This window comes from Pleurodeles waltl, chromosome 6, assembly GCF_031143425.1.
Source record: "Pleurodeles waltl isolate 20211129_DDA chromosome 6, aPleWal1.hap1.20221129, whole genome shotgun sequence".
Classification (NCBI taxonomy): Eukaryota; Metazoa; Chordata; class Amphibia; order Caudata; family Salamandridae; genus Pleurodeles; species Pleurodeles waltl.
In genome coordinates this window covers 1,327,031,626-1,327,052,925 of record NC_090445.1, presented here as the reverse complement: position 1 = coordinate 1,327,052,925, position 21,300 = coordinate 1,327,031,626, and the positions used below count along the sequence as shown (strand labels likewise).

Sequence of the window (21,300 nt, the reverse complement as noted above, 5' to 3'; positions counted from 1 at the left end):
GTACATTTTTATCATAAGACTTAGAGAATGGGAAATGCTTGGTGTAAGGAAGTTTGTGGCTCTCTGCAGATTCCAGAACTTTCTAGTGAAGAAAATGTGTTTTTTTAGTCCAGTGTGAGGTTTGCAATGGTTTCTAGGTAAACCAGCCTGGTGAGTCATGCAAGTGTCACCCCATCCTGGATTGCCTTCGATGTCTAGTTTTAAAAAATGTACAGGTTTGCTAGGTTTCCATGGAGCTTGGGCCCAAAATCCACAGCTACCCAATTTCCAAAAGTGGGTCAGTTTTGAGAGGAAAAATGTGATGTATCCATGTTGTGTTTTGGACCGTTTCCTGTTGCGGGCACTAGACCTACCCACACAAGTATACCATTTTTATTAAAAGACTTAAGGGAATGGTGGGTGAAAGGCAGTTTGTGGTTCCTGCAGATTCCAGAAATTTCCATCACAGAAATGTGAGGAAAGTGTGTTTTTAGTCAGAGTTTGAGGTTTGCAAGGGATTCTGGGTAAACACCCTTGGTGAGAGCCAGGCAAGTATCTCCATCCTGGATTCCTTCAGGTGTTTAGTTTTAAAACATTTACAGGTTTGCCAGATTTCCCCAGGTTCCGGCTGAAGAAGTGACAAAAATCCACAGCTAGCACTTTGCAAAAAACGAGTCAGTTTTGAGTAGAACAATGTGATGTATTCATGTTGCATTTTGGGCTGTCCTGTCAGGAGCACTAGGCCAACCCACACAAGTGAGGTACCATTTTTTATCAGAAGAGGTGGGAGCATAAATTAGTAGGATATTTATTATTACCAATTAGATTTTGCTGCATTTGTGCCTTCCAAATGTAAACCAGAGTGTAAGAAAGAAGACTTTTTGAAAAATACCCTGTAAATTATATGCTCTTATAGGTACCCACAAGTTCAGAGATGTACAAATAATGCCTATTTCAGAGGTACAAATGTTACCTTGATACTATTTTTGACTCTACATATTTCACCATATGAATTGGTCTATACTCAGTACACAATGAAACACCATTGTTCAATGCAGCTTAGTTTTTTGTTTTGGCTACATTCGGTTCGTGGAGAAACTATGAAACCTATATATCCTCACAACTAAAAGGGTCTAGCGAATGTAATGGTACATTGCTTTTGTAAATCAGCCATTTTTATGTAAAGTTACAGATGAAAACATTGTCACAAATGGCTTTTTTTTTCTACTCGTTTTCAATATTTATTTATTACAACAGTTAGTTTCTTTGAGACACCTTGAGGGATCGACCCATATGACCCTTTGCTGAACTTGGAATTTTGCCTACTTTTCACCCACGGGTTTCTCACTGTGTTGCACCACAAACTGGAAGTAGGTTAAAAGCACACAAATAGGAAAAATTGGCTACCTGTTTGAAAAACGTCAAAACTGTGGTAAACAAAATTAGTTTTTTTTGCTTCAGCTCTACATGTTCATGAAAAATGGAAGATGGTGACTTCAGCACATCAAACCGTTCGTTGATTTTTTATTTAAAAAAAAAAAAAAGACACTTATCCGGAGCACTTTTTTATCTTTTTTGAGCTATATTTTGGCCCTTTACTCTGTCCCCTCCAAGAGAATCCACAAACCCTCGGTACCTTTATAATCTCCAGGATGATGGAAAAAAGTTCACAAATTTGGTTTGGATAGCTTACGTGGACAGAAAGTTATGGTGGCCTGAGCACAGACTACCCTAAATCGCCAAAGAAAGGCTTTGCACTGTGGGGGAAAGGTAGGGAAAGGGTTAACCATTATTCAATTCCGTAGTTTAATAATATGCAAAATATATTTGTACTATTTGTAGCCAATTGAGCTTAGTATGGACTTTCCTTTATGGTACTGGTCGACAATGGGGGCAAGATGGCACTGTCAGCACCTGTGTGGTTGAAATCATAAATGCTGCATGGGCACTGTATTTCTGCTTTGCGCGCTTAGTTCAAAGTTCTGGTCTTTGGTATATCCAATAATTATAGTGAACATTTTGCTTTAGTTTGATTGACTGACACACAATTAACAGTGTCTTTTGACAATGCATCTGTTAATAAAAGTGGTGCATTGCTCACCCCCCTTTTTTCAACTTTGGTTCAGGCTTCAAAATGACTTGTTTTGTGATCTAAATGGGCTGTTTGCGGTCTTTGACAACGAGGTGACTGAGGTTAATTGTAGTCTCCATCGGTAGACTGGTCTAAACAGATCTGTGTTGGCGGTTCTCTGGTAATACTAGTGTTTGGAATATTGTAGTGAACAGATTACTTTATCAGCATTCTATGACCTCAAAGGAGCATACACAAGCCTCTAAAGGCTGCACTATCCCTCACAACTGGCTAAAGAGCTAGACTCCTATGTTGTCCTTGTTATTTCAGTACCATATTGTTGATACAGAGCTGACAAGTGCTAAGAGACATCTCTTGATTTATTTTACAGTACTAATGTTTAGTGGAAAGCTGTGTGTAAGGATGCCCAGACATGGTAGAGGCTGGACAACATCAAGGAGACATGGAATTATCTGTAATCTCAGGCTTTCGCTTTCAGTTGTTTTGGTAAAGTCTGTAGATATAGAGTGTCAGAAGCTAAGCGGACTCCCAAACATCGATAGGGTGTGTCACCAATCTCCACTTTTCCTTTGCAGTATCAGTGCCTGGTTGAAGGCTGCCAGCAAAAGTTCAAGACCAGCAAAGACAGAAAGGAGCATTTGGTGAAGGCTCACCTTTACCCTTCTGATTTTAGATTTGATAAACCAAAGAAAGATAAAAGGTAATTGTGAAACCCAGTAAAAAAACCTGATTTTTGTGTTTTTTTTATTAATGTTTTTATCTGGGTATTGTTAGAATATATTCGTAGTGGCTTTTGGCACTGAGCTAATGAATGCATGTTGTGATAATAAAGTACAGTGTCCTTAGTGCAAGTCCGCTGGTACACTTCGATACTGGACCAAGGTAAGATATCTGGCTGATTTGCCTTGCATCTTATTCATTTTTCCGTTCGTGCTCACTGTTACCTCTGTATCGGCTGAGGGCCACAGAAAGTTGACCTGCATTCATAAAGCCATGCCTGTTTTGCATTCTGTGGTTGGAAGGTGACATGAGGTGCTTGGCTTTTGATGCTGGAAAGGGTTAGGCATGTTCTTGAACTAACATGGTGTTTCTCCTGATATTGATTTGTATCCTCAGACTATGAGACAACACTACAATTGTGTGGACCCCACGGCCACCCTCTCTCTGATCTCTAATATAACATTGAAAAACTTAGCGCTTCGATGCTACTGCCTGAATGCGCTTTATAAATACTAAATTCAGATACAAATTGAAAGGAAATGGAATAACAACTTGCTCTTTGCACTGGAACTTAAAACACGGGAAATCAAAGACCAGGTAAACCTGTTCACCTACTGCCAAACACATAGGGAAAATAGAGCGTAAAATGAATTGGTTTACCGCTGTGACCCATAACATCGGGAGAAAAAAATAAACAGGTGGAAAATGTCTTAATTCTACCAGGCACCAATAACAGGAGAAAGGATTGTAAAGTTCAGATGTTGACTGCATTAACCCCTAATGACTAGAATGGAAAGGAAACACGTTTTCATCTCACTTTCCCTGAACTCATGCTGTATCATGAAAGCGGGGAGGGCTTGTTTATCCCCTGGACCCAAATACTAGGGGAGCTGGAGGGTTCTAATATGAACTTTTAAAATGGCAACAAAATATAAGAGATGTCCATGCTACAATGCCAGGACGGGCGAACTTGCTGCAGAAAAAGTTCACATAAAATAAAACTGGTTGGTGGAGCACTAAACAAGCATGATCCAAAACATTGTTTACAATTTAATTCAGTTTTATCATTCTCAAATACCAAGACATTTTATAGAAAAAATATGCTGTTAAATCACACATTACCTGGTATTAAATTTATATTTGTTTACTTTGTCTGAGGCCTGGGTTGCAACTACAAAATGAATGGATCCTCAAAGCTTTTAGGTTCCTGGTTGTCAATGGTCCTTTGCAGATATTTGGCTAGACATTGGTTTCTAGGACGACAGCTTGTTATACTTTGGGTATTTGTTGAGCATCGACTGAGCTTTGGAAAACAACGGAGCAAAGTTTCAGTTAGCTTGAGAGGGATATGGTCCTGTATGGATGATAGGGAGAGAGTTTAGACATTATAGTTTGACATAGGAGGGGTAAAACTATTTTGGACGATTACAGATAGAAAGGTTTGGTGGTAGGCTTTTTTGGGCATCTTTGGAGCGTGCATTGACATGGCAGGGGTTGAGTGATTTTTACATGTGTTGGAGAAAGTCCTCATTTATGAGGTGTTCTTCAGATTTTCATCTGAATTTTAGGAGGGTGCAAGAATATTTTGAGGTTAAGAGGGCTGTTATATCTGACAGTGTTAGGATAAAGGCCAACATTATTAGTCTCCTTTTTCTAGAGCTTGGTTTATGGTGACATTGACTAAAGGGGGCAGCATATGTAGTTTGATCAATGTGAATGTAGTATGGTCAGAAATTGATTTGTCCTTTCCTGTCTGTGTCAGAGAAAATAATGATGTCTTTGAGCACGTGTTACCTCACATGACCAGTGCTTGGACAACTGATCTGAAGTTCAGAGCTAGCATAATGATTGGCCTAGCTAGGGATAGGTGATTCCACACTGTCTTTTTTTTTTTTTTTTTTTTGCTCTAAGGGTCGATTTGGAAGTGATTCAGAGTAGGACTTCAGTTGCAGAGAGAAACCCTCCAGATTTGTAGAACGTGTCCCACCCCCAGTCTGGGTCAGGGCAATGTCTTGTCTGTTGATGAGGTTTCAGGAACGCTGTCTTTGTGGGTCTCAGTTTGAAGTAGTTACTAGGTATCCACAGTAGCATGCATGATTGAAAGGAGCTGAGATGATATATGCCTTTGCTGTGTGCACATAAAGTATAGTTGCACCCGAAATTGATGATTATGCATTGGGTAGCTAGCCAATCATTTTCTGTGGGGTTTCATATAAAGACTGAAGATCACTGGGGAAATGTTGGATTCTTACAGGACCCCACAGGTGACTCCAGTGGTTACGATCTGGGTGTGTTCCCCAAGATGAGATGAATTAGTAGTCTGTTAGCCTTTGAGAGAACCAGCAAAGGACTTGGTAGACTACTCCCTTTTTTCAATCTTGGCTTTTTGATCAATGCTATTTGTTGCTACGTAGGCCCAGTAACACTGAGCATGGATCACTTTCATCTCCTGCAGTAGTTCTTAACCTTTTGACTTCTGTGGATCCCCATTTAACCACTACTGGAGTCCGGAAACCCATTCTGAATCATTATTGGAACCCGGAAACCCCATCTGAGTCATTACTAGAAGTCGGGGACCCCAGCTAAAGCAATTTTGAGGAATTGAACTTCAAACAAATACACAAAAATTCAAAAACAAACATTCATCAAACAAATACACAAGTGAATAAACATTTTATTAAATTAAAAAACAAATATAAAAATCGACATTTTATAGTATATTGTGTTCGATGTACTTGCACTGCTTCAGCAAATCAATTTGAGGACACCAACGTAATTCTTAACCTCGAAATTCAAATTCCTTCACATTGACGGAATAAAAAAAAAAATTACTTTACATTTTGCTTCTTCATTTACATACACTGTGTTATTCTGTTCATATTATAAAAGAATTTAAGCAGTCACAGGCACCCTAAGTAGGCGTCACTGACTCCTGGGGTAGGTGTCGCTGACACTAAGGGATGCTCAGACCACAGGTTAAGAACCGCTGATCTGTGGCCTCAGTTTTTCTGCATCTAAGTCTGGTGCCAAATTCATGCCCTTAAAATTGATAAGGATTTCTCATGAGGTTTATCTCATTCTGAAGAAAAATGCCCTTATTGATTCCTATTCCTATGTACAAAACTGTTTGCCCAAAATTGACAAAGGGAATGGGTAACAGCTTTCTCATCATGTTGAATCCAGTATTTGGCTGCTAGATATAAAAAGAAGTAATGTCTCACCGCTCCTCCCCCCATCCAGTTGCCTTTTCTTGGTAGGAATCTGTAAAAGATGAGCCTTGGAGGACCAAATAGTTCTCTGGGACATATATATGGGAGAATAAACTGCAGAATGAAAAGAGAACCATTTGCTAAAGGGCTCAATGATAATGCAGTGTACTTAAAAGATTGCCCACTTCAGAACTGGTATACCGTGCAAAGCTTTACAGATGGGAGCAAATAGAGGTTGCAGCAGAAGCCCTGATGAAAGTTTTGTCTCAGAATTTTAATTAACTTGCACTCTGCGCAACAGATAATTCAGAAGTCCTAAACGCAATGAGTTACTGTAATCAATCTGGGATAAAATCATAGACTGAACTACAGTTGTATGGCAGCCTTGTAGCAGAAGAGGAACCATCTTCTGCAGCATACAGATAATTAAAGTATGTTGGAGACTTGATATAAAAATTAAAGAGGATAAAACATTAATCCAAGTTCTCTACTAGGCCAAAGGGTGGCAGGACCTCCAAATACCAACTCCTCTGTTTTGTCACCATTAAGTTTCAACAAATTAAGTGCATCCATGATGAAGGAGCTGAAAGGAAAGTCCAGGACATATCTTGCAATCTACCTATGTAAAACTTTACCTGAATTGATCTCATTAACATAGTAGCTATGCTGAAACTCTAGCAGGGATCCTGGATTCCTGGACCTAGGTTAGACACCTTGTCTCTACTACTTGATCGCTACCTATACCACAGTGTCTCTACTTGTATTTACAACCAGTAACCGCATAGCTATACACCTACGTTTCTCTAATATCTCTTCCTCCATTGTCTTTTCATGAACACTTCCCTTTTTAAACTTTCTTGGCTTCATTTGCCATTTGCGAATCTATATATCCCTTTTTTGGGCTTTTTTGTTTCTTTTGGAATACCTCTAATTTGGTTTATTAGCTTGGGGTTGACAGGATTGTGTTCTCCACGTTAGTTTTTTTCCTTAGTGAAATAGGATTCTCTTACAGCAGAGCATTTGCTTTTTTTTCTGCCTTAGATATGTTTTTCTAGACGAAGATGGATTGTGCACCTCTGCAAAAATCTTTTTATAAGTGAGCGACTGTCCGCCAAACGAATATGTAAGAACGATTCATCATTGATGATATTGTCAGCAGTGTCTAAGTTTTTATATGCTGCCTGGACTATCCGGCATTAAGAACTTTTGGTATTAGCCTGAAGTCCCATGGAAGTATAGGGCTGACTGTATGATGGCCCAATAAATAAACTGTTGTGGAGACCTTATATGAACAGTGCACTGCTATCACTTTGATAAATGGACACTCTATATCAGGGATTTTAATTAATGTTTTATTTCATTAATTTGTGGGTTGTTTTTATCTAGGATTTTTTTATCCCAGTTTTAATTGTATGCCTATAATGATATGTATTGTGAATGATGATGAAATTATTTGTTTCGATCAATCAATAAACTTTGAACTTTGACTCTTATAATGACTTTGCCCAGAAATGCCTTGTGGGTGCTTGGATCATAGTTTCTGAAATGGTCTGAGCCGAGCATGATTTTGTTAACTGGGAAAGGTTTTGGGCTGCTTTTTAGGGCTTCACTAATAATTGCTAAAATTGATTGTAGAGACTGTGGAGCAGGGTTCTCGTTGTCGAAGTTGTCTGTATGATTTATTGCCTTGAGAGATGCCGGAATGTTGAAGAACATTTAAAGAGTAAGCATTAAAACATTCTACATTTTGGGGGACGTGGACAAGACTATGATGAAGCCAGACTCATTTGTCTGAGCTTCTGCGGAGCAGCCCCGACTGCGGTATGATTCTGCAAATTGTGCCCAGTACTGATATAGGTTCAGGGAGGGGCCTGCCACTGTCCATGTGTGATACAGAATGACTAACGGCTCTCCAGAACTCTGAGAGAGCGGGTTTCCCAGAGCTGCAGACGCAGCCCAAAATGGTGGCTCGAAGAGATTGGCTCCTCTGCACCTGCCCTGAGTGAAAGAACATGCCCCTACACCCCTGGATCTTTGCTGATGGCCCGATCCCTGTAACGGGGGGTCAGAGCCACGACAATCATGCTTGGAGACCGAGCGGGGACAGATTTCTGTTTCACGCGCTGGCTGCTGGAATACCGCCGCCCTAGTTGAGAGACACCCGGAGACTGGACCGAGTCTTTCCAGAGAGGTCAAGCCGACCTACCATGGGGCCTGACTTGCAGCTGAGTCATGTGGGTGCTGTGGTTCCTTCTCACTAAGGGACACCCTATACTGATGCCTTCCTTCCATTGCTTGGCCCAGTAATGCAACCACAGGGACTGTGGGTCCGCGCCTCCCCCCAGAAGACAGTGCGGTTACTTGAATCTCTTTGGCACATAATGTGACCATTGGTGGTGGTGGTGGCAGGGGTCACTGCTTCCTAGGATTGCTGTAAAATCATCATGTAGTCCCAGTTGAGCTGTGTTGCTGGACCGGGGAGTGGATTGTAAATGGTGGGAGCGGCCCAGAGAGCTGGCCTCACCAACACCACCCCCTAACCCTCTGCTGGGCAGGCAGGCGTGCAGTGGTAACCCATAGGACTCCTCCCTCCCTTTGGCCTGGGGGTATTAAGGGCCCAGACAGCACGTACTGGGACTATATGCGCATGATGTGCCGTGGAAAAGGAGAGCCCATTATGGAGAAACCACGAATGGACAGAGCCCTGCCACCTGTGGAGATGTTCTCCCCCGCCACACTCAGCAAGAGGCCCCGCATAGCCCACTCTCTGATCCCTCGAGACCTCCCTTCAAGGTCAGAGTGAACAGTTCAGCAAACTCCTTGGAGCAATCTGTGAACTGAGATGTACCTTGGGACTTGGGCCTCCTCAGAATGGACCATAGGAATCTGAGATAGAGAGTAGCCACTGTGGAGACTAAAGTAGCGCGGATGGAGCCAGCCATTGAGGAAATGAAGACCCAGTTGAAAGATTTTGTGGATGCAGTGACCCACCTGCAAGAGCAGGTGGAAGATGCAGAAGTCTACTCCTGTAGAAATAATATCCGGATCACTGGCCTTGCAGAACATATCAAAGTTCAGAGCTGTTCCTGGAAAACTGGTTCATACAGCATATATACGATTGTAATCCTTCAACTTTCTTTATGGTGGAACAAGCGCACGGGTCCCCAGACGCCCGCTGGTGCCAGGGGCACCCAAGGATGCCAGACTTCTTAACTGTAGAGTCAGGGATCACATTCTTCAGATCACCCGGTTTCGTGGTGCATAGGCAGTGGAAAATCATAAGGTGAACTTGTTCCAGGACTATACGATCTTTGTCCAGCAGAGAATGAACTCAGTCCTCTCAGTGAAAGGAAAGCCCCACCAACTGGGCCTCCGCTATGTGCTTCTTTATCCTACAAAGCTTATTGTGGAGAAGTTCGCTACCTCACACTTGTTTGCTACCTCAGAGAAAGTCTGGGACTGACTCGAGCAAGATGGGATAGCGAGAGCAGATGTGGGCAACTGGTAGGTCACGAAGTTGAAGAGATGATGGAGGGCAGCAAAACGCAAGAGCAGGCTGTTTGGAAACCAACAAAGCATCAGCCAGAAGCTGCGGGGGCACAGCTGGTGGTGGTGGAAATGGCGCAATAGAGGGAGTCAGCAGAGATGCAAAGCAGTTCTGAGCAATCTAGGGATGACCTGAACTCACTGGACAGTGACCCAGAATCACTACTCCGCCAGGGGCTACCAGTCACTCCCATGACTGCAGACACACTGCGCTAAGCTGCTACCTGCTGAACAGGACTGTCTGGCTCTCAAGCTCTGGAAGCAAAGTTCCACAGTATACCAGCTCCTGATATTGTCTTCTTGCAGGAGACCCACCAGATGATCTGAGAATGTAAATTCTTTGGGGCAGGGCCAATATGTATTCTTTGGGCATGCGGATTCTCCCAGGGATCCAGTGGAGCAGCAATTCTTTCATGTAAGTTCCCTTCTTTCAAAACCAAAAGTCTTGGCAGATCCGAGCAGGACCATCCTTTGGTTGCAAAGGACTAGAGGCACGCAGGGCTACACCCTAATTAATGACTTTGCCCCTCCTCGCCTGCATTGCAAAACACTGGACAAAGTAGGCCCGATACTTCTGGAGGTTGAGGACACGCTGCCACTACTGGGAGAAGACTTCAGTGATACCATGGTACACGGCATAGCTAAGTGTTAGATCTCAATGACCAACAGTCTACACCACTGTTCCAGTTTGCTAGGACATTGGGACTAACAGACTTGTGGAGGCTCATTCTTATCTAGAGCTAGTGTGACGTTCTCCAGATTGACTACCTGTTCACACCTGCGGGGGGAGCACCCACCCATGCAGGAGGTGAAGTACCACACACAAGGTATCTCTGACCACTCGCCATTGCTACTCATCTTAGATGGTAGGAGAGGAGGTGGGAAAGGGCAATGGTGATTTAATGCCTGGGAGCTTCAGGACCAAGACATAGCCAAGCCGTTACAAACTCACTAGGAGGCATACTTTAAGGAAAATAAAGACTCAGTAGACTCCCCTGTCATAGTATGGAAGGGCTACAAAACTCCTCTACGGGACAAAATACAAACTTTAGTGGTCCTTTAAAACAGTCTGCAGCAAAGACACTGGCCACTCTTGAGAGCTGTGCCTTATCACCAGAACAATTTCCTATTGCACTACTGGAGGCCAACATACTCTGAGAGTTAACCACAGCTTAGGAGGAATACTGTCTTGCTGCAGAAGATGTGGCCCGTAGTTATTACCTGTCCACCCTGAACAAAATGTGAGAGCGTTTGGAAAAGCCCGTCACCTACTGGCCTGGCTGGGCCTCAGGGGGGAGGAGGTAGAGTGGGTGGGAGAGGTGGTTACCCCGACAGGGGAAACATTAGCTGACAGTGGGAACATAGCCCAGGAATTTAGCCAATACTACTGTGGGCTATACGCGGCATGGCTGCAAATGGATTAGCACAAGACAGAGCGCTTCCTGGGAGGATTGCTTCTCCCGGCCGTCGCGTGAGAGGACCTGAAGCTGCTGGAGGGCGATCTGACCCATGAGGAGCTCACTGACACACTTGTGGCAACACAGAGTTGCAAGACACCAGAACCCTGGGACCACACCCACTGCATATGTTCAAGGAGGCCAGCAGGTAGGGACGTAACCACTGGACCTTCAGCATGCAATAATTGTGGTAATACATAAAGAGGGGAAGCCATGGACAAACTGTGCGTCCCATCATCCCATTTCACTCCTCAATGTTGAGATCAAACTACTGGCAGCCATACTGACCCGTAGACTTAATAAATTCATATCACTTATTAACTATGCCTAGAACGGGTTTATGCCCCACAGGTCCACTAGGCTGAACCTGAAACATCTGTATAACTGACTCGATACTGTATGGAAGGTAGAAACCTCCAGGTCATAGTCGCCACTGATGCTGAAAAAGCATTTGATTCCATCTACTGGCCTTACGTGACCCTAGTACTAAAATGTTTTGGATTCGGGCCCGCTTCCGTAGCTAGGTGGGTCACTTAAATACAGAACCCACGGCAGCGGTATGAGTGAATGGGGCGATGTCGAGATCTTCCAGCTGGAACGGGGACCAGACAGGGGTGCCCTCTCTCCCCTCTCACTCTCCCCAGTGTGCTGAGCCCTTGGCAGCCTGGATTTGATCCGTACATGACGCTGATGATGGTGGCACTATGGCGGAATGGGAGAAAGATCCCATCTCCCTATAAGCCAACAATGTCCTTCTCTACCTTCCAAACCCAGAAGCTAGACTGGGTCCACTCCTTGATGTTCTTGGTACCTTCCAGGATTACTCTGGATACAGGGTTAGTTGGCAGATATTGATGCTGTATCTGGTGGGGAACTGGGCCCCCTGTGGGTAGTGGACAATGGATGTCTATACTTAGAAATATTTGTTACTAACAGCCCAAAATTTTTTTGAGAGTTAACGTGGACAGTCATTTAATGAAGATGCGCAGTGACATAGCTAGATAGCGTTCTCAATTGCTGACACTTCTGGGCAGGAGCAGCCCTCTTTAAATGATCACTTTGCCAAAACTGCTATAAGTCCACGTGATCCCTGAATCCTACTTTCTAAAACTGTATAGGGAGCCACAACTGCTGCTGTGGGTCTGGCTTCCCCCTGGATAACCCTAAACACTATATAGATCTGTGTATAACGTGGGGATTGCCCTAGCTCAGTTAATAGGCATACAGTTGGGCCTCCCAGCTCCAAACTATTAACAATTGATTGCAAGCCGTGGCTGCAAACCCAGCGGTGTGGAGGGACAGGCATGCCATGGTTGAGCGCCCATATGTACACTGCTTTTATGACAGCAAGGACAGAAGGATATTGCCTGCTCCAACCTGGGTGCCTCTGGCAACCTGGGACAGAGTGCAAGCCCACATTGGATGGAAAGAGAGTCACAATGGAAACCCCAGTATGGATAGGCTTGGTACTTAAGTGCCTAAACGTAAGGGATTTGCCAGATGGTGATGAATTGGGATCTCTCGGATCAGAGATGTTAGAAAGAATGATGCATTCAGATTGTTTGACAGCCTCCACATGGAATATGGCCTCTCACACATAAAGATATTCAAGTACGCACAATTACGACACCTCTTCCACACTGAAGGGATAAATTGGGAGGGCCTTCCTGAAGCCCGGGAGCCACTGAGGAAGGGGACATCTGCTTGCTATACAAGACTATTGTAAACGGTATATCTAACAATCTTGGAGGCCTGCAACAACAATGGAAACAATTCCTGGGTGGGATGGAGGATGTGGTCTCGCAGGCCGCCTTGATGCATCGCGAGAAGTTAATATACGATCACCCTTCCATGTGATCTGATTGCAGATCCCGCACACAATGTACTTGGACCTGGCCGAGCTTCATAAAATGGAGATGTTTCCTTTACCTGAATGTTTTAGATGCAGACAGGCTGAAGGCTTGTTCTACCACAATCCATGGCGGTGTCCAGTGATCCAAAGATACTGGAACACAATACTGCTGGAGCTTAGTGCTGTCCTGCGAAAGGAGATATCACAACCCCCCAGTTCATGCTCCTGGTGGTCCCAGGTGACATTGATTCCCCCTAGGAAAAAAATAATCTTTGGCGCACTAGGACTAATAGTGGCAAAGAGGGATATCGCAAAGTCCAGAGGGGGTCGCCTACCCTGCCTACCAAGGCCCAGATGCCTTGCTGGAATGAACATGGTATGATGGTGTAGAAAGTTGTGTATGAAAGTTGTGTCTGAGGTTGTCCTAAGAAATTTGATCAGGTGTGGGGGATGTGGAGAGAACATTAAGGACTGGCATTTATGGAACAGCAGAGATCCATGCAGCAGGACACTGGTACAGAGCCCTAATGTCAAACATACACAAACCTCCCAGTAGGGGAGGTAGGGCCCACCGGGGAACAGTTGGAGCCGCCTCACGCTTCTGGCAGCGAGGTGGAGTCATGGGACCCTGTGAGAAGGGCCTATAATTCGGACTGCTAAACTAGGTTATCAGTCCGTTTGATGTATGTACACTGTACGATTTTACGTTGCTACTGACAGCGTTGTGGTATAAGTTCACATTGTATGTTACAATTAAAAATGTTAATAAAAACATTTTTTTAAAGTTCTCCATTTTGGTGCTTTCTGTTATGGGATGAGTGAGGCAGTAGTTATTGAACATTTTTTTGTCCTGCCTTTTCACTCGTTTTCTGTCTCTTTGCCACTTACTAGGTTTGCCTTTTCACTTGTTCTTCTATCATTTTTTGGCTTGCCTTTTCACTCGTTTCTTGTCTTGTTACCTCTGTTCTTGCCTTGTGCCCCTGTCCCGACACACATTCCTGTTGTTTCTCACCTTCCCTAATTGCCATCATCCACAAGGACTCCCTCTGATCATGGAACACGTCAACTTCCAGATCAAAGCCGGCCTGTCGTAGTTTGGACTCTTGCTCTGAGCAAGACTGCTGGTCTCAGGATGACAGTACTTTCGTTTGTAGGTGACTAAGTCTCTTCCTACAACTATTTGTAACTGTTGTCCAAACCTTACCGGCTTACTAGCAGTACCTCACCAGAAACACAATAGTAAAAGGTGATTTGTAGCAGTCGCTTACGCATGGACTCAAAGTACAATATCTCAGGGTTGTCGTTGTTAAACGGAAATTACCCTTTTCTCACAGATTTATTATGTCTCATACAAACAAAGGCAATAACACAGATGCAGTAAAGTTATAATAGTTTTTATTCAACATAACTGCAATTTGTGATAAGTTGCATGAACTGCAATGATTAGGATAATGAATATACCAAGCAACAGTATTGTAAAGAGGAGAGTCATTGTTATAAAGACCCCCACCATTATGCAATATATGAAAGAAATATATGTATATGTAAAAGATGGAATAAGCCCTAATACCCTAAGGAGAGTAGGTCTAACCTCCTACCTAAAAAAGGAAGAGCTGGGTTCGTTAAACCTAATCTGCCAAAGCCGTGTCCATGAGAGGAGCCCCCAACCCTCGTTACCTTGGAATGAGGTCTCTATCTCAGACTCCGCAGGGACACGAAGACTGGGTCAGTGTCAAGATGACTGCAGCATCGGTATCAGCGATGGTGGCGATGCCCTCTGGTCGGAATCCCTCTGATTATCTGTCTAAAAGTGTGTTGTATTTATACAGATCTACAAGGTCCCCTGACATAAGTGTTATTCATAACAATAGATAACAGGCATGCTTGGGACGGCAATTAATATCAACAATCCCTCGAAAGTATAGAGAGGGAAAATCCCTAAGTGTGAATGCCTACTGTATGTTTGTCTTTCGTGCTTGATCTTGACGCCTTGGCGCAGTGACACTGATAATAGAACCCATAACAAGTGGCCTAACTATAAACAAGGCCGCCATTTTAAAGGAAATAAATAATTAAATGGACTGAGCCAGAGCAAGCTAAGTAGGTTAAAAGTCACTGGGTGACGGGGGCACGAGTTTACAAGCCTACGGCTAAGCTAACTCCTGATAACCCGTTAAAACAAACTAGGATTCACTACACCCTCCCCATTGCCGTAACAGGTATGATGAAGGTAAAGAAACCCAATCGCTAGAAAGCTGCTACTGAACTAAAAAGCCAAAAACTTAAAAATAAATGTTGTGTTATAAAATTCGTTAAAAACATTTCAGAGACCTTAATATCAACCATGACAAGTATGGCAAACTTTTAGTATAATTGCTACTTTATTAGAATTGGGAACTGGCAAGCCAATTCATCAAATTATGTGCTATATGCAGGATCTTGAAGAATGTCATCGAAGTCACCATTCAAGGATCTTAAAAATGAGTCAACATCGTCTGAAGTGAAATTGAGAGCTGGACGGACAAATGGATCCACAGAGCAGAAGTGAGCCATAGTCATCGGTGTATCGACACTCGCTGCAGAGTCCTCATCCATGTTAGATCGTATAACAGAAGGCTCATAGGTGGCCTCGCGGAGCAACCTCAGTCTCAAGGGGCATGACCGTGTATGAACCCTCATCGGGGACATCAGCAGTTCGTGGTCCACAGGAGATGTCGGTGCAACAGCAAGACAGACCATAGGCAGATGTTCAAAGAGACACCATATGCAGCGGAACACCGGTTGTACGCACCACAGTAGAGGCCGGAATGACAATGACCAGTCAAATTCCAGTTCCACCAGCAAAGGTGTACCGAAGATCCGAACCATGCGTTCACGGCACAGCGGTGTTGACGGGAGCGGCTCCATTGCTCTGTGTCGCTGGAAAAAAACAACCACCGCGAATCAGAAAAAATAGCAGTAGTAGTCCGCCAATTAAAGCCAAAATAATTGGAAAGCCACCAAACACACTGGAAAAGAGAGAATGGATGGCTGATGGGATGACTCCGAAGACAGTCTGGAAGATGGACAGGAAACCAGACCCGACAGCCTTAAAGAAATGAACAATCCCAGTCGTGCTTGAAGCATTGAATATTCTGGACACCAATTCTCCAAAGTGTTTGGGGAAATCGGTATTTAAAAGGGATTGTATCTCGGCTGATGATCTCGCAACCTGGAGAACATACGTCTCTTTTGCGGATGTCAAGGCGACCTGTTTTTGAAACAATAGCGCCTTCAGTCTACTCAACTTGTCATAGTTCACATTAATAGTATCAATGTGGGGCCACATTTCAGATACTTGTATCTCTCGTGTGGGGGGAAACAAAACATGGCCACAACACGTAACGACCTTCGTGACTGAGATTGCGTAGGCAATTCCAGGTCGCAAGCCGCAACAGCTGTCATCGCTCAGAAGAACATAACTCCCATTAGAAAGTACATGAAACACTGAACGAATCAAGGGGACGGGAGTACCCTTCAGAAAACAGGCCAAATTCGCACCCCCCGCATTGCAAAGACCGTGAAAAGACACCTGTTTGCATATCATGGAATGACGAACAGTAGTCTCACATTCACTTCCGCTAAGAAAGACTTCTTGTTTGCCGTTCAGACATCGATACTCAAAGGGCAACTCCCACTCTTCCTTAATAAAGCTATCTCCAAGCCGTTCATATCGTCCCACTGCAAGATGTTTCAGGCAGCTTGAGAAACGAAACGTTAAAAACGGTAAATTAATAATGCCGTGTAAGAGCCAGATAGATGAAGGACTCTCTGCTACCGTGAAGGGCAACTTATCTAATTTTTCAACTTGAAGCAAGGTGAAACAAGCCTCTCTTTTAGCCATTGTCACTTGTTCCCTGGAAAAATTAAAAGCAGCGAACAGTTCACTCCCATTAAGGTATTTCCATGGAATGTGGCCACTTTTCAGCGTCTGCAATGCCCAACTCAGCTGCATGATGGAACGCAGCTGTGTTTGCCCATGATATAATCGAGACAAATCAGTCTGAGTGATATCAATAGCAGACGACACTATATTCGACAGGGAATAAATCCTGTTGGATAGCGTGTTCATGCCATTGTCGACAACAGACAATGTTTTTTCCAAATTCTCTTTATCAAGTTGCCGTAAACGTGCAGCAGCCTCAATTTGAGAAAGTTTCCAAATTTCATTATACATGGCATATAAAAACCGTTTCGAGCGTTGTTTTCTAGGACCTAATGGGAAATCTTGTAGGTCTATACTGTCAGAAAGAGTATTCAGGTGTTGTTTCACCGCTGTTAAGGTGTTCGTTTGTACCCATTGTTGGCACAGCTTGCCCACACTGTATGTTGTAATTATACCAGCATGCTGACCTGACAAAAAGCGAGGGTCTGGTCTATGAATGGAAAAAAACCCTGAAGAGTTCAAAAAACGCCTTTGACACTCATCAGTATCGGTGGGCCATACCAACCATCCCCCGGGACTGGAAAGTGAAGAATTATAGTCACCAGCCTTAACCAATGCATCTAGACTTTCCTCAGAAACATTTAGAAAGTGTTGCCAATCTTTAAATTTTGTCGGTGTAGGGATACTGGGCGTGTTTAGATCCTTTATTTTAGCTAATCCCAGACATGATGTCTGCTCAACAGTGTCATTTAAAAAAATAATTTGCACAGGAATTAAGCAAGCTCGAAACAAAGCCTCCCTACCCTGTATCTGCCAATCTCGCGTCCCCCATACACTCTTCAAATTGATAGTGTTCTTCCAATATTCATAACCCTCAATCGAAAGTCGGGAAACAAAGGGATCTGAATAAATCAGTTTTGTATCTGTTAGCAACAGTTTTCTAATGTGTGTCGTGGGTAATTTAAAATAATAAGATTCAGCTTTCGTTGTATCATGCCCAGAAAAGTATGTGAATTTGTCACTGTAATACTTTGGACTCCCCACCCGTGGTGTTGAACAATGTTCCCATTGTGTGTAGTTAAAAAGAGGCCTATATCTAGTTGCACGGTGCAGGAAGTGATGTCCCCAATTATTATAGCAGAACATTTCACCATAATTCATCGTAAAATCATATACATCATCACTTCCAAAAGCGGAGTAGTCCTTCATTTCAGTTAGCATGGAATCCACTGTTTGGACATCCCAATCATCAGAGACAACATTAGGTGTAATAACATCAGACATAGAAATTTTGAACACGTATGGTATTTGAATTATCTCTGTAGGCCCGTATATATCGAACGGAACTTTGTCCCAAACAATCCCATCAGAAATTGGAATAGCTGTAATATTGACAGGGGACAAATCACGTCGGACCTTATGTGATGAATGATGTGGTGTTAAAATTACATCAACAGGCTCCACTGAGGAGCGATCAGCAATATAGTGACCATTAATTAGTAAAAAGAAAACAGTCACAAAACCAAACCATAAAAACAATGCAATAAATGTCAAACAGAACCAGAGATAGTTCCATGGATATATCAAATAGTTCTTTTTAAGCCATTGATAGAACTTGCCACCCCTGGAAAGTTTGTCAGTCTCAGTTGAGGATGAATCGGAAGAAAAATCATCAATGTCCACAAAATAGCCAGAGGAAGTCTCCGCAAACACAGGACTCATCGAATTCCCTTCCATTGTTCGTGGAGGTTCATGATAGATGACGTTACCAGTCGTGGAAGAGTTCGTGTAAAACACAGCCAAATCCTGTAGCGGTGTGTTCTCCGAATTTGTTACAGGAACCAACAAAAGTTCAGTGTCCGCCCTCCCCATGGTCGAGGAAGTGTCTGGAACAGCAGCTGACATAGTTGCATAGTCAGTAGTAGCGATGGTCATCCTACTATGTAGAGGGATGTCCTGTTGGGTAGTGAGAGGGAGTCGGGAACTACCCAAGGGACCTCCTGGTCTACTGTGAAGAATCGGCCACATGGTGTAATTTGATGTCATCAATGGAGATGAATCTGTTTGATTTGGAACCAGACAATGGTGGAAGGATGACAGTCCTGGTGCCTTTTATCCCCAAGACCGGTACAGGTGCTCTGTATGCTGGACCAAACTCTTTTTTCACAGCGTTCTTCTCACAAACCAGATCCCCAACGTTAGGAATCCAGCCAGTCGAAGTTTTCGCCAAATCCCTTATTCCCAAGGTGGCAGCGCTTGCCGATGATTTATCATCACGGAATTGTTGAAGCTCCTGTAAAACAGCGAGACGTTCTTTTATGTCAAATGGCGTTTCTGCTGCCACCATACCAGGGGCATCAAGATCGGGGACATACATAGTTGTCCCAAAGAGAACCTCATATGGAGACTTTCCCCCCAAGGACCGTCTCTGCAGATTATTCAGTGCTCTCTGGACCCCATATAGGTGATGTAACCAACCGCGGCCTGAACCTAATACTCGAGCTGTTAAGGACTGCTTTAGATCACAATTCCGCCTCTCCACAACCGAATTTCCCTCGGGATGGTATGGTGAGGAGTAATCGAGTTCAACACCCATCGTCCTCATGGTGTCCCTGAAAGCCTTAGAGGCAAATGCAGGGCCCTGGTCCGAATGGAATGCTGCAACCGCATATGTACCGATAAAGATCAGCAAATCTTTTATAACAGTCCGGGCGTCAGCCGACCGCTGTGGCCATACCCACAGGAATCTAGAACAGGAATCTACAGCCACTAAAATGTATTTGTATGCACCATCAGGTTGCAAAGGACCACAATGGTCCAGGTACACACAATGGAGTGGTTTGTCTGACACTAAGAGGGAAGTCTGCGGAGGGCGTCTGATATTTGAACCCTTAATCTGCTGACAAATGTCACAGCAAAGGACATATTGTTTAGTCCGTCTGCATAGACCAGGCCACCAGTACCTTTGTTGTAGAATGGTGATAGTGGCCTGTATACCAGCATGTGCAGAAGCGACACCCTCATGTGCAGCTGTAATCAGTTCCAATCTTTGGTCTTCATTTGGGATCACTCGATCACCAACATCAGGAATTGTCGCAAAAGCAACATTCTGTGCACTGATATGATAGGTATAGTTTGTAGGGTATCCTTTCGGAAGGGTCTTGCCTGCAGCCGAGGCTTTAACGGCAAGCAGTATTTCATTATCCAACCTCGTCCGAGAACGAGTCACTGCAGCCACAGAAGCCGTAGCTACTGATGCTTTGGCTGCTTCGTCAGCCGATGTATTACCAGCAACATGTATTCCTACACGTTGGTGCCCTAATGTATGAGCTACATGGACACATGGCAGCTTATCCTTAAGATCAGCCACCCTTCCCCACAGTATTTTGTGTTTAATGGTGTTCCCTTTAGAATCTCTAAACCCGTTCAGTTTCCAATGATTAAGGTATTCATTGTATGACTGGACGCAATAATACGAATCACAGACAATCAAAGTCTGTGTTCCTGGCTCTGAATTTTCGAGCGCTAGAAGAAGAGCCTTAAGCTCGGCCAACTGGGCTGTGCAGTCCCCTAAGGTCTGAGTGTAGGTATTATGAGGATGGAAAACTCCGTCTTCCATTACCCCGCACACGGCTGCGCAAGCTGCCGAGTATTGATGTTTAGTACCCACAGCCGGTTGTGCCGACCCGTCAGTATAAATGATTGTATCATAACTGTCTATTGGCAATATGTGTAAGGGAGCGGGGTACTCCTGTTCATACTGGAGAAATTCCTGTGTCTGAAGTCTCGGGTCAAACACATAATCAACATCAGTGGCGGTCAGAGACGTTGCCCACTGAATCCAGCGTGGATGCAATGCCTTAGAGTTTGGAACGCTCGCTTTAGTGACAGCCTCTAAGGCCGGAACCGGGGAGACAACAACAATGCGTTTCCCCTGGGCAAGCGGTCTCTCCTTTATGACGGCCATCTGAACTGCCGTCAGAATTTTCTCAGTAGGAGCAAAACGTTTCTCTGCATTGGAGTACAAATGTGATTTGTACGCTATCGGCACCGTGTCACCCTCATTAAAGGTGACATAGGTAAATCCTAGGGCACCAGCTATTATTCTGATGACCAAATTCGTTTTATTGTCCCGTGTGTACAAGTGTCTAGCTTCCAGCATGTCTCGTTGTATATCCCTTAGGATGTGTGTGTGTTCAATTGTCCATTGCCTGCTAGAATAATTGGGCTGAATTAAGTCATATAGTGGCATTACGCGTTCAGCATAATCTGGAATATATGTTCTGCCAAAATTAAAGAAACCCAGTAATGACTGCAATTTCTTAAGCGTGTTCTGAGGCTGTAGCTGAGCACACTTCTCTAGGAAGTGCGGGGCCAGGCTCTTCCCCTCGTTTGATAGCTCATATCCCAGGAACAATACACTAAGAAAGGCAATCCTGCTTTTCTTAAAATTAAATTTATATCCGTAGGCAGGAAATCCCAGAATTATACGATCGACCCTTGCAAGATGAATGTCAAGG

General features: G+C 43.9%; 1 protein-coding gene across 4 annotated transcripts in view; it reads left to right on the top strand.

Annotated features, from left to right (window-relative positions):
* The window catches only part of ZNF511 (zinc finger protein 511), a 188,436-nt gene that overhangs the window by 155,157 nt on the left and 11,979 nt on the right, over nucleotides 1-21,300 (top strand). For all 4 annotated transcript variants that reach the window (XR_011205022.1, XM_069240643.1, XM_069240642.1 and 1 more), the window contains one exon: nucleotides 2,647-2,771. Coding sequence is in view for 3 of the 4 variants with exons in the window: in XM_069240643.1 (XP_069096744.1) it covers nucleotides 2,647-2,771 (125 nt within the window). In the remaining variant the exon portion in view is untranslated. The remainder of the gene's footprint in view (nucleotides 1-2,646; nucleotides 2,772-21,300) is intronic.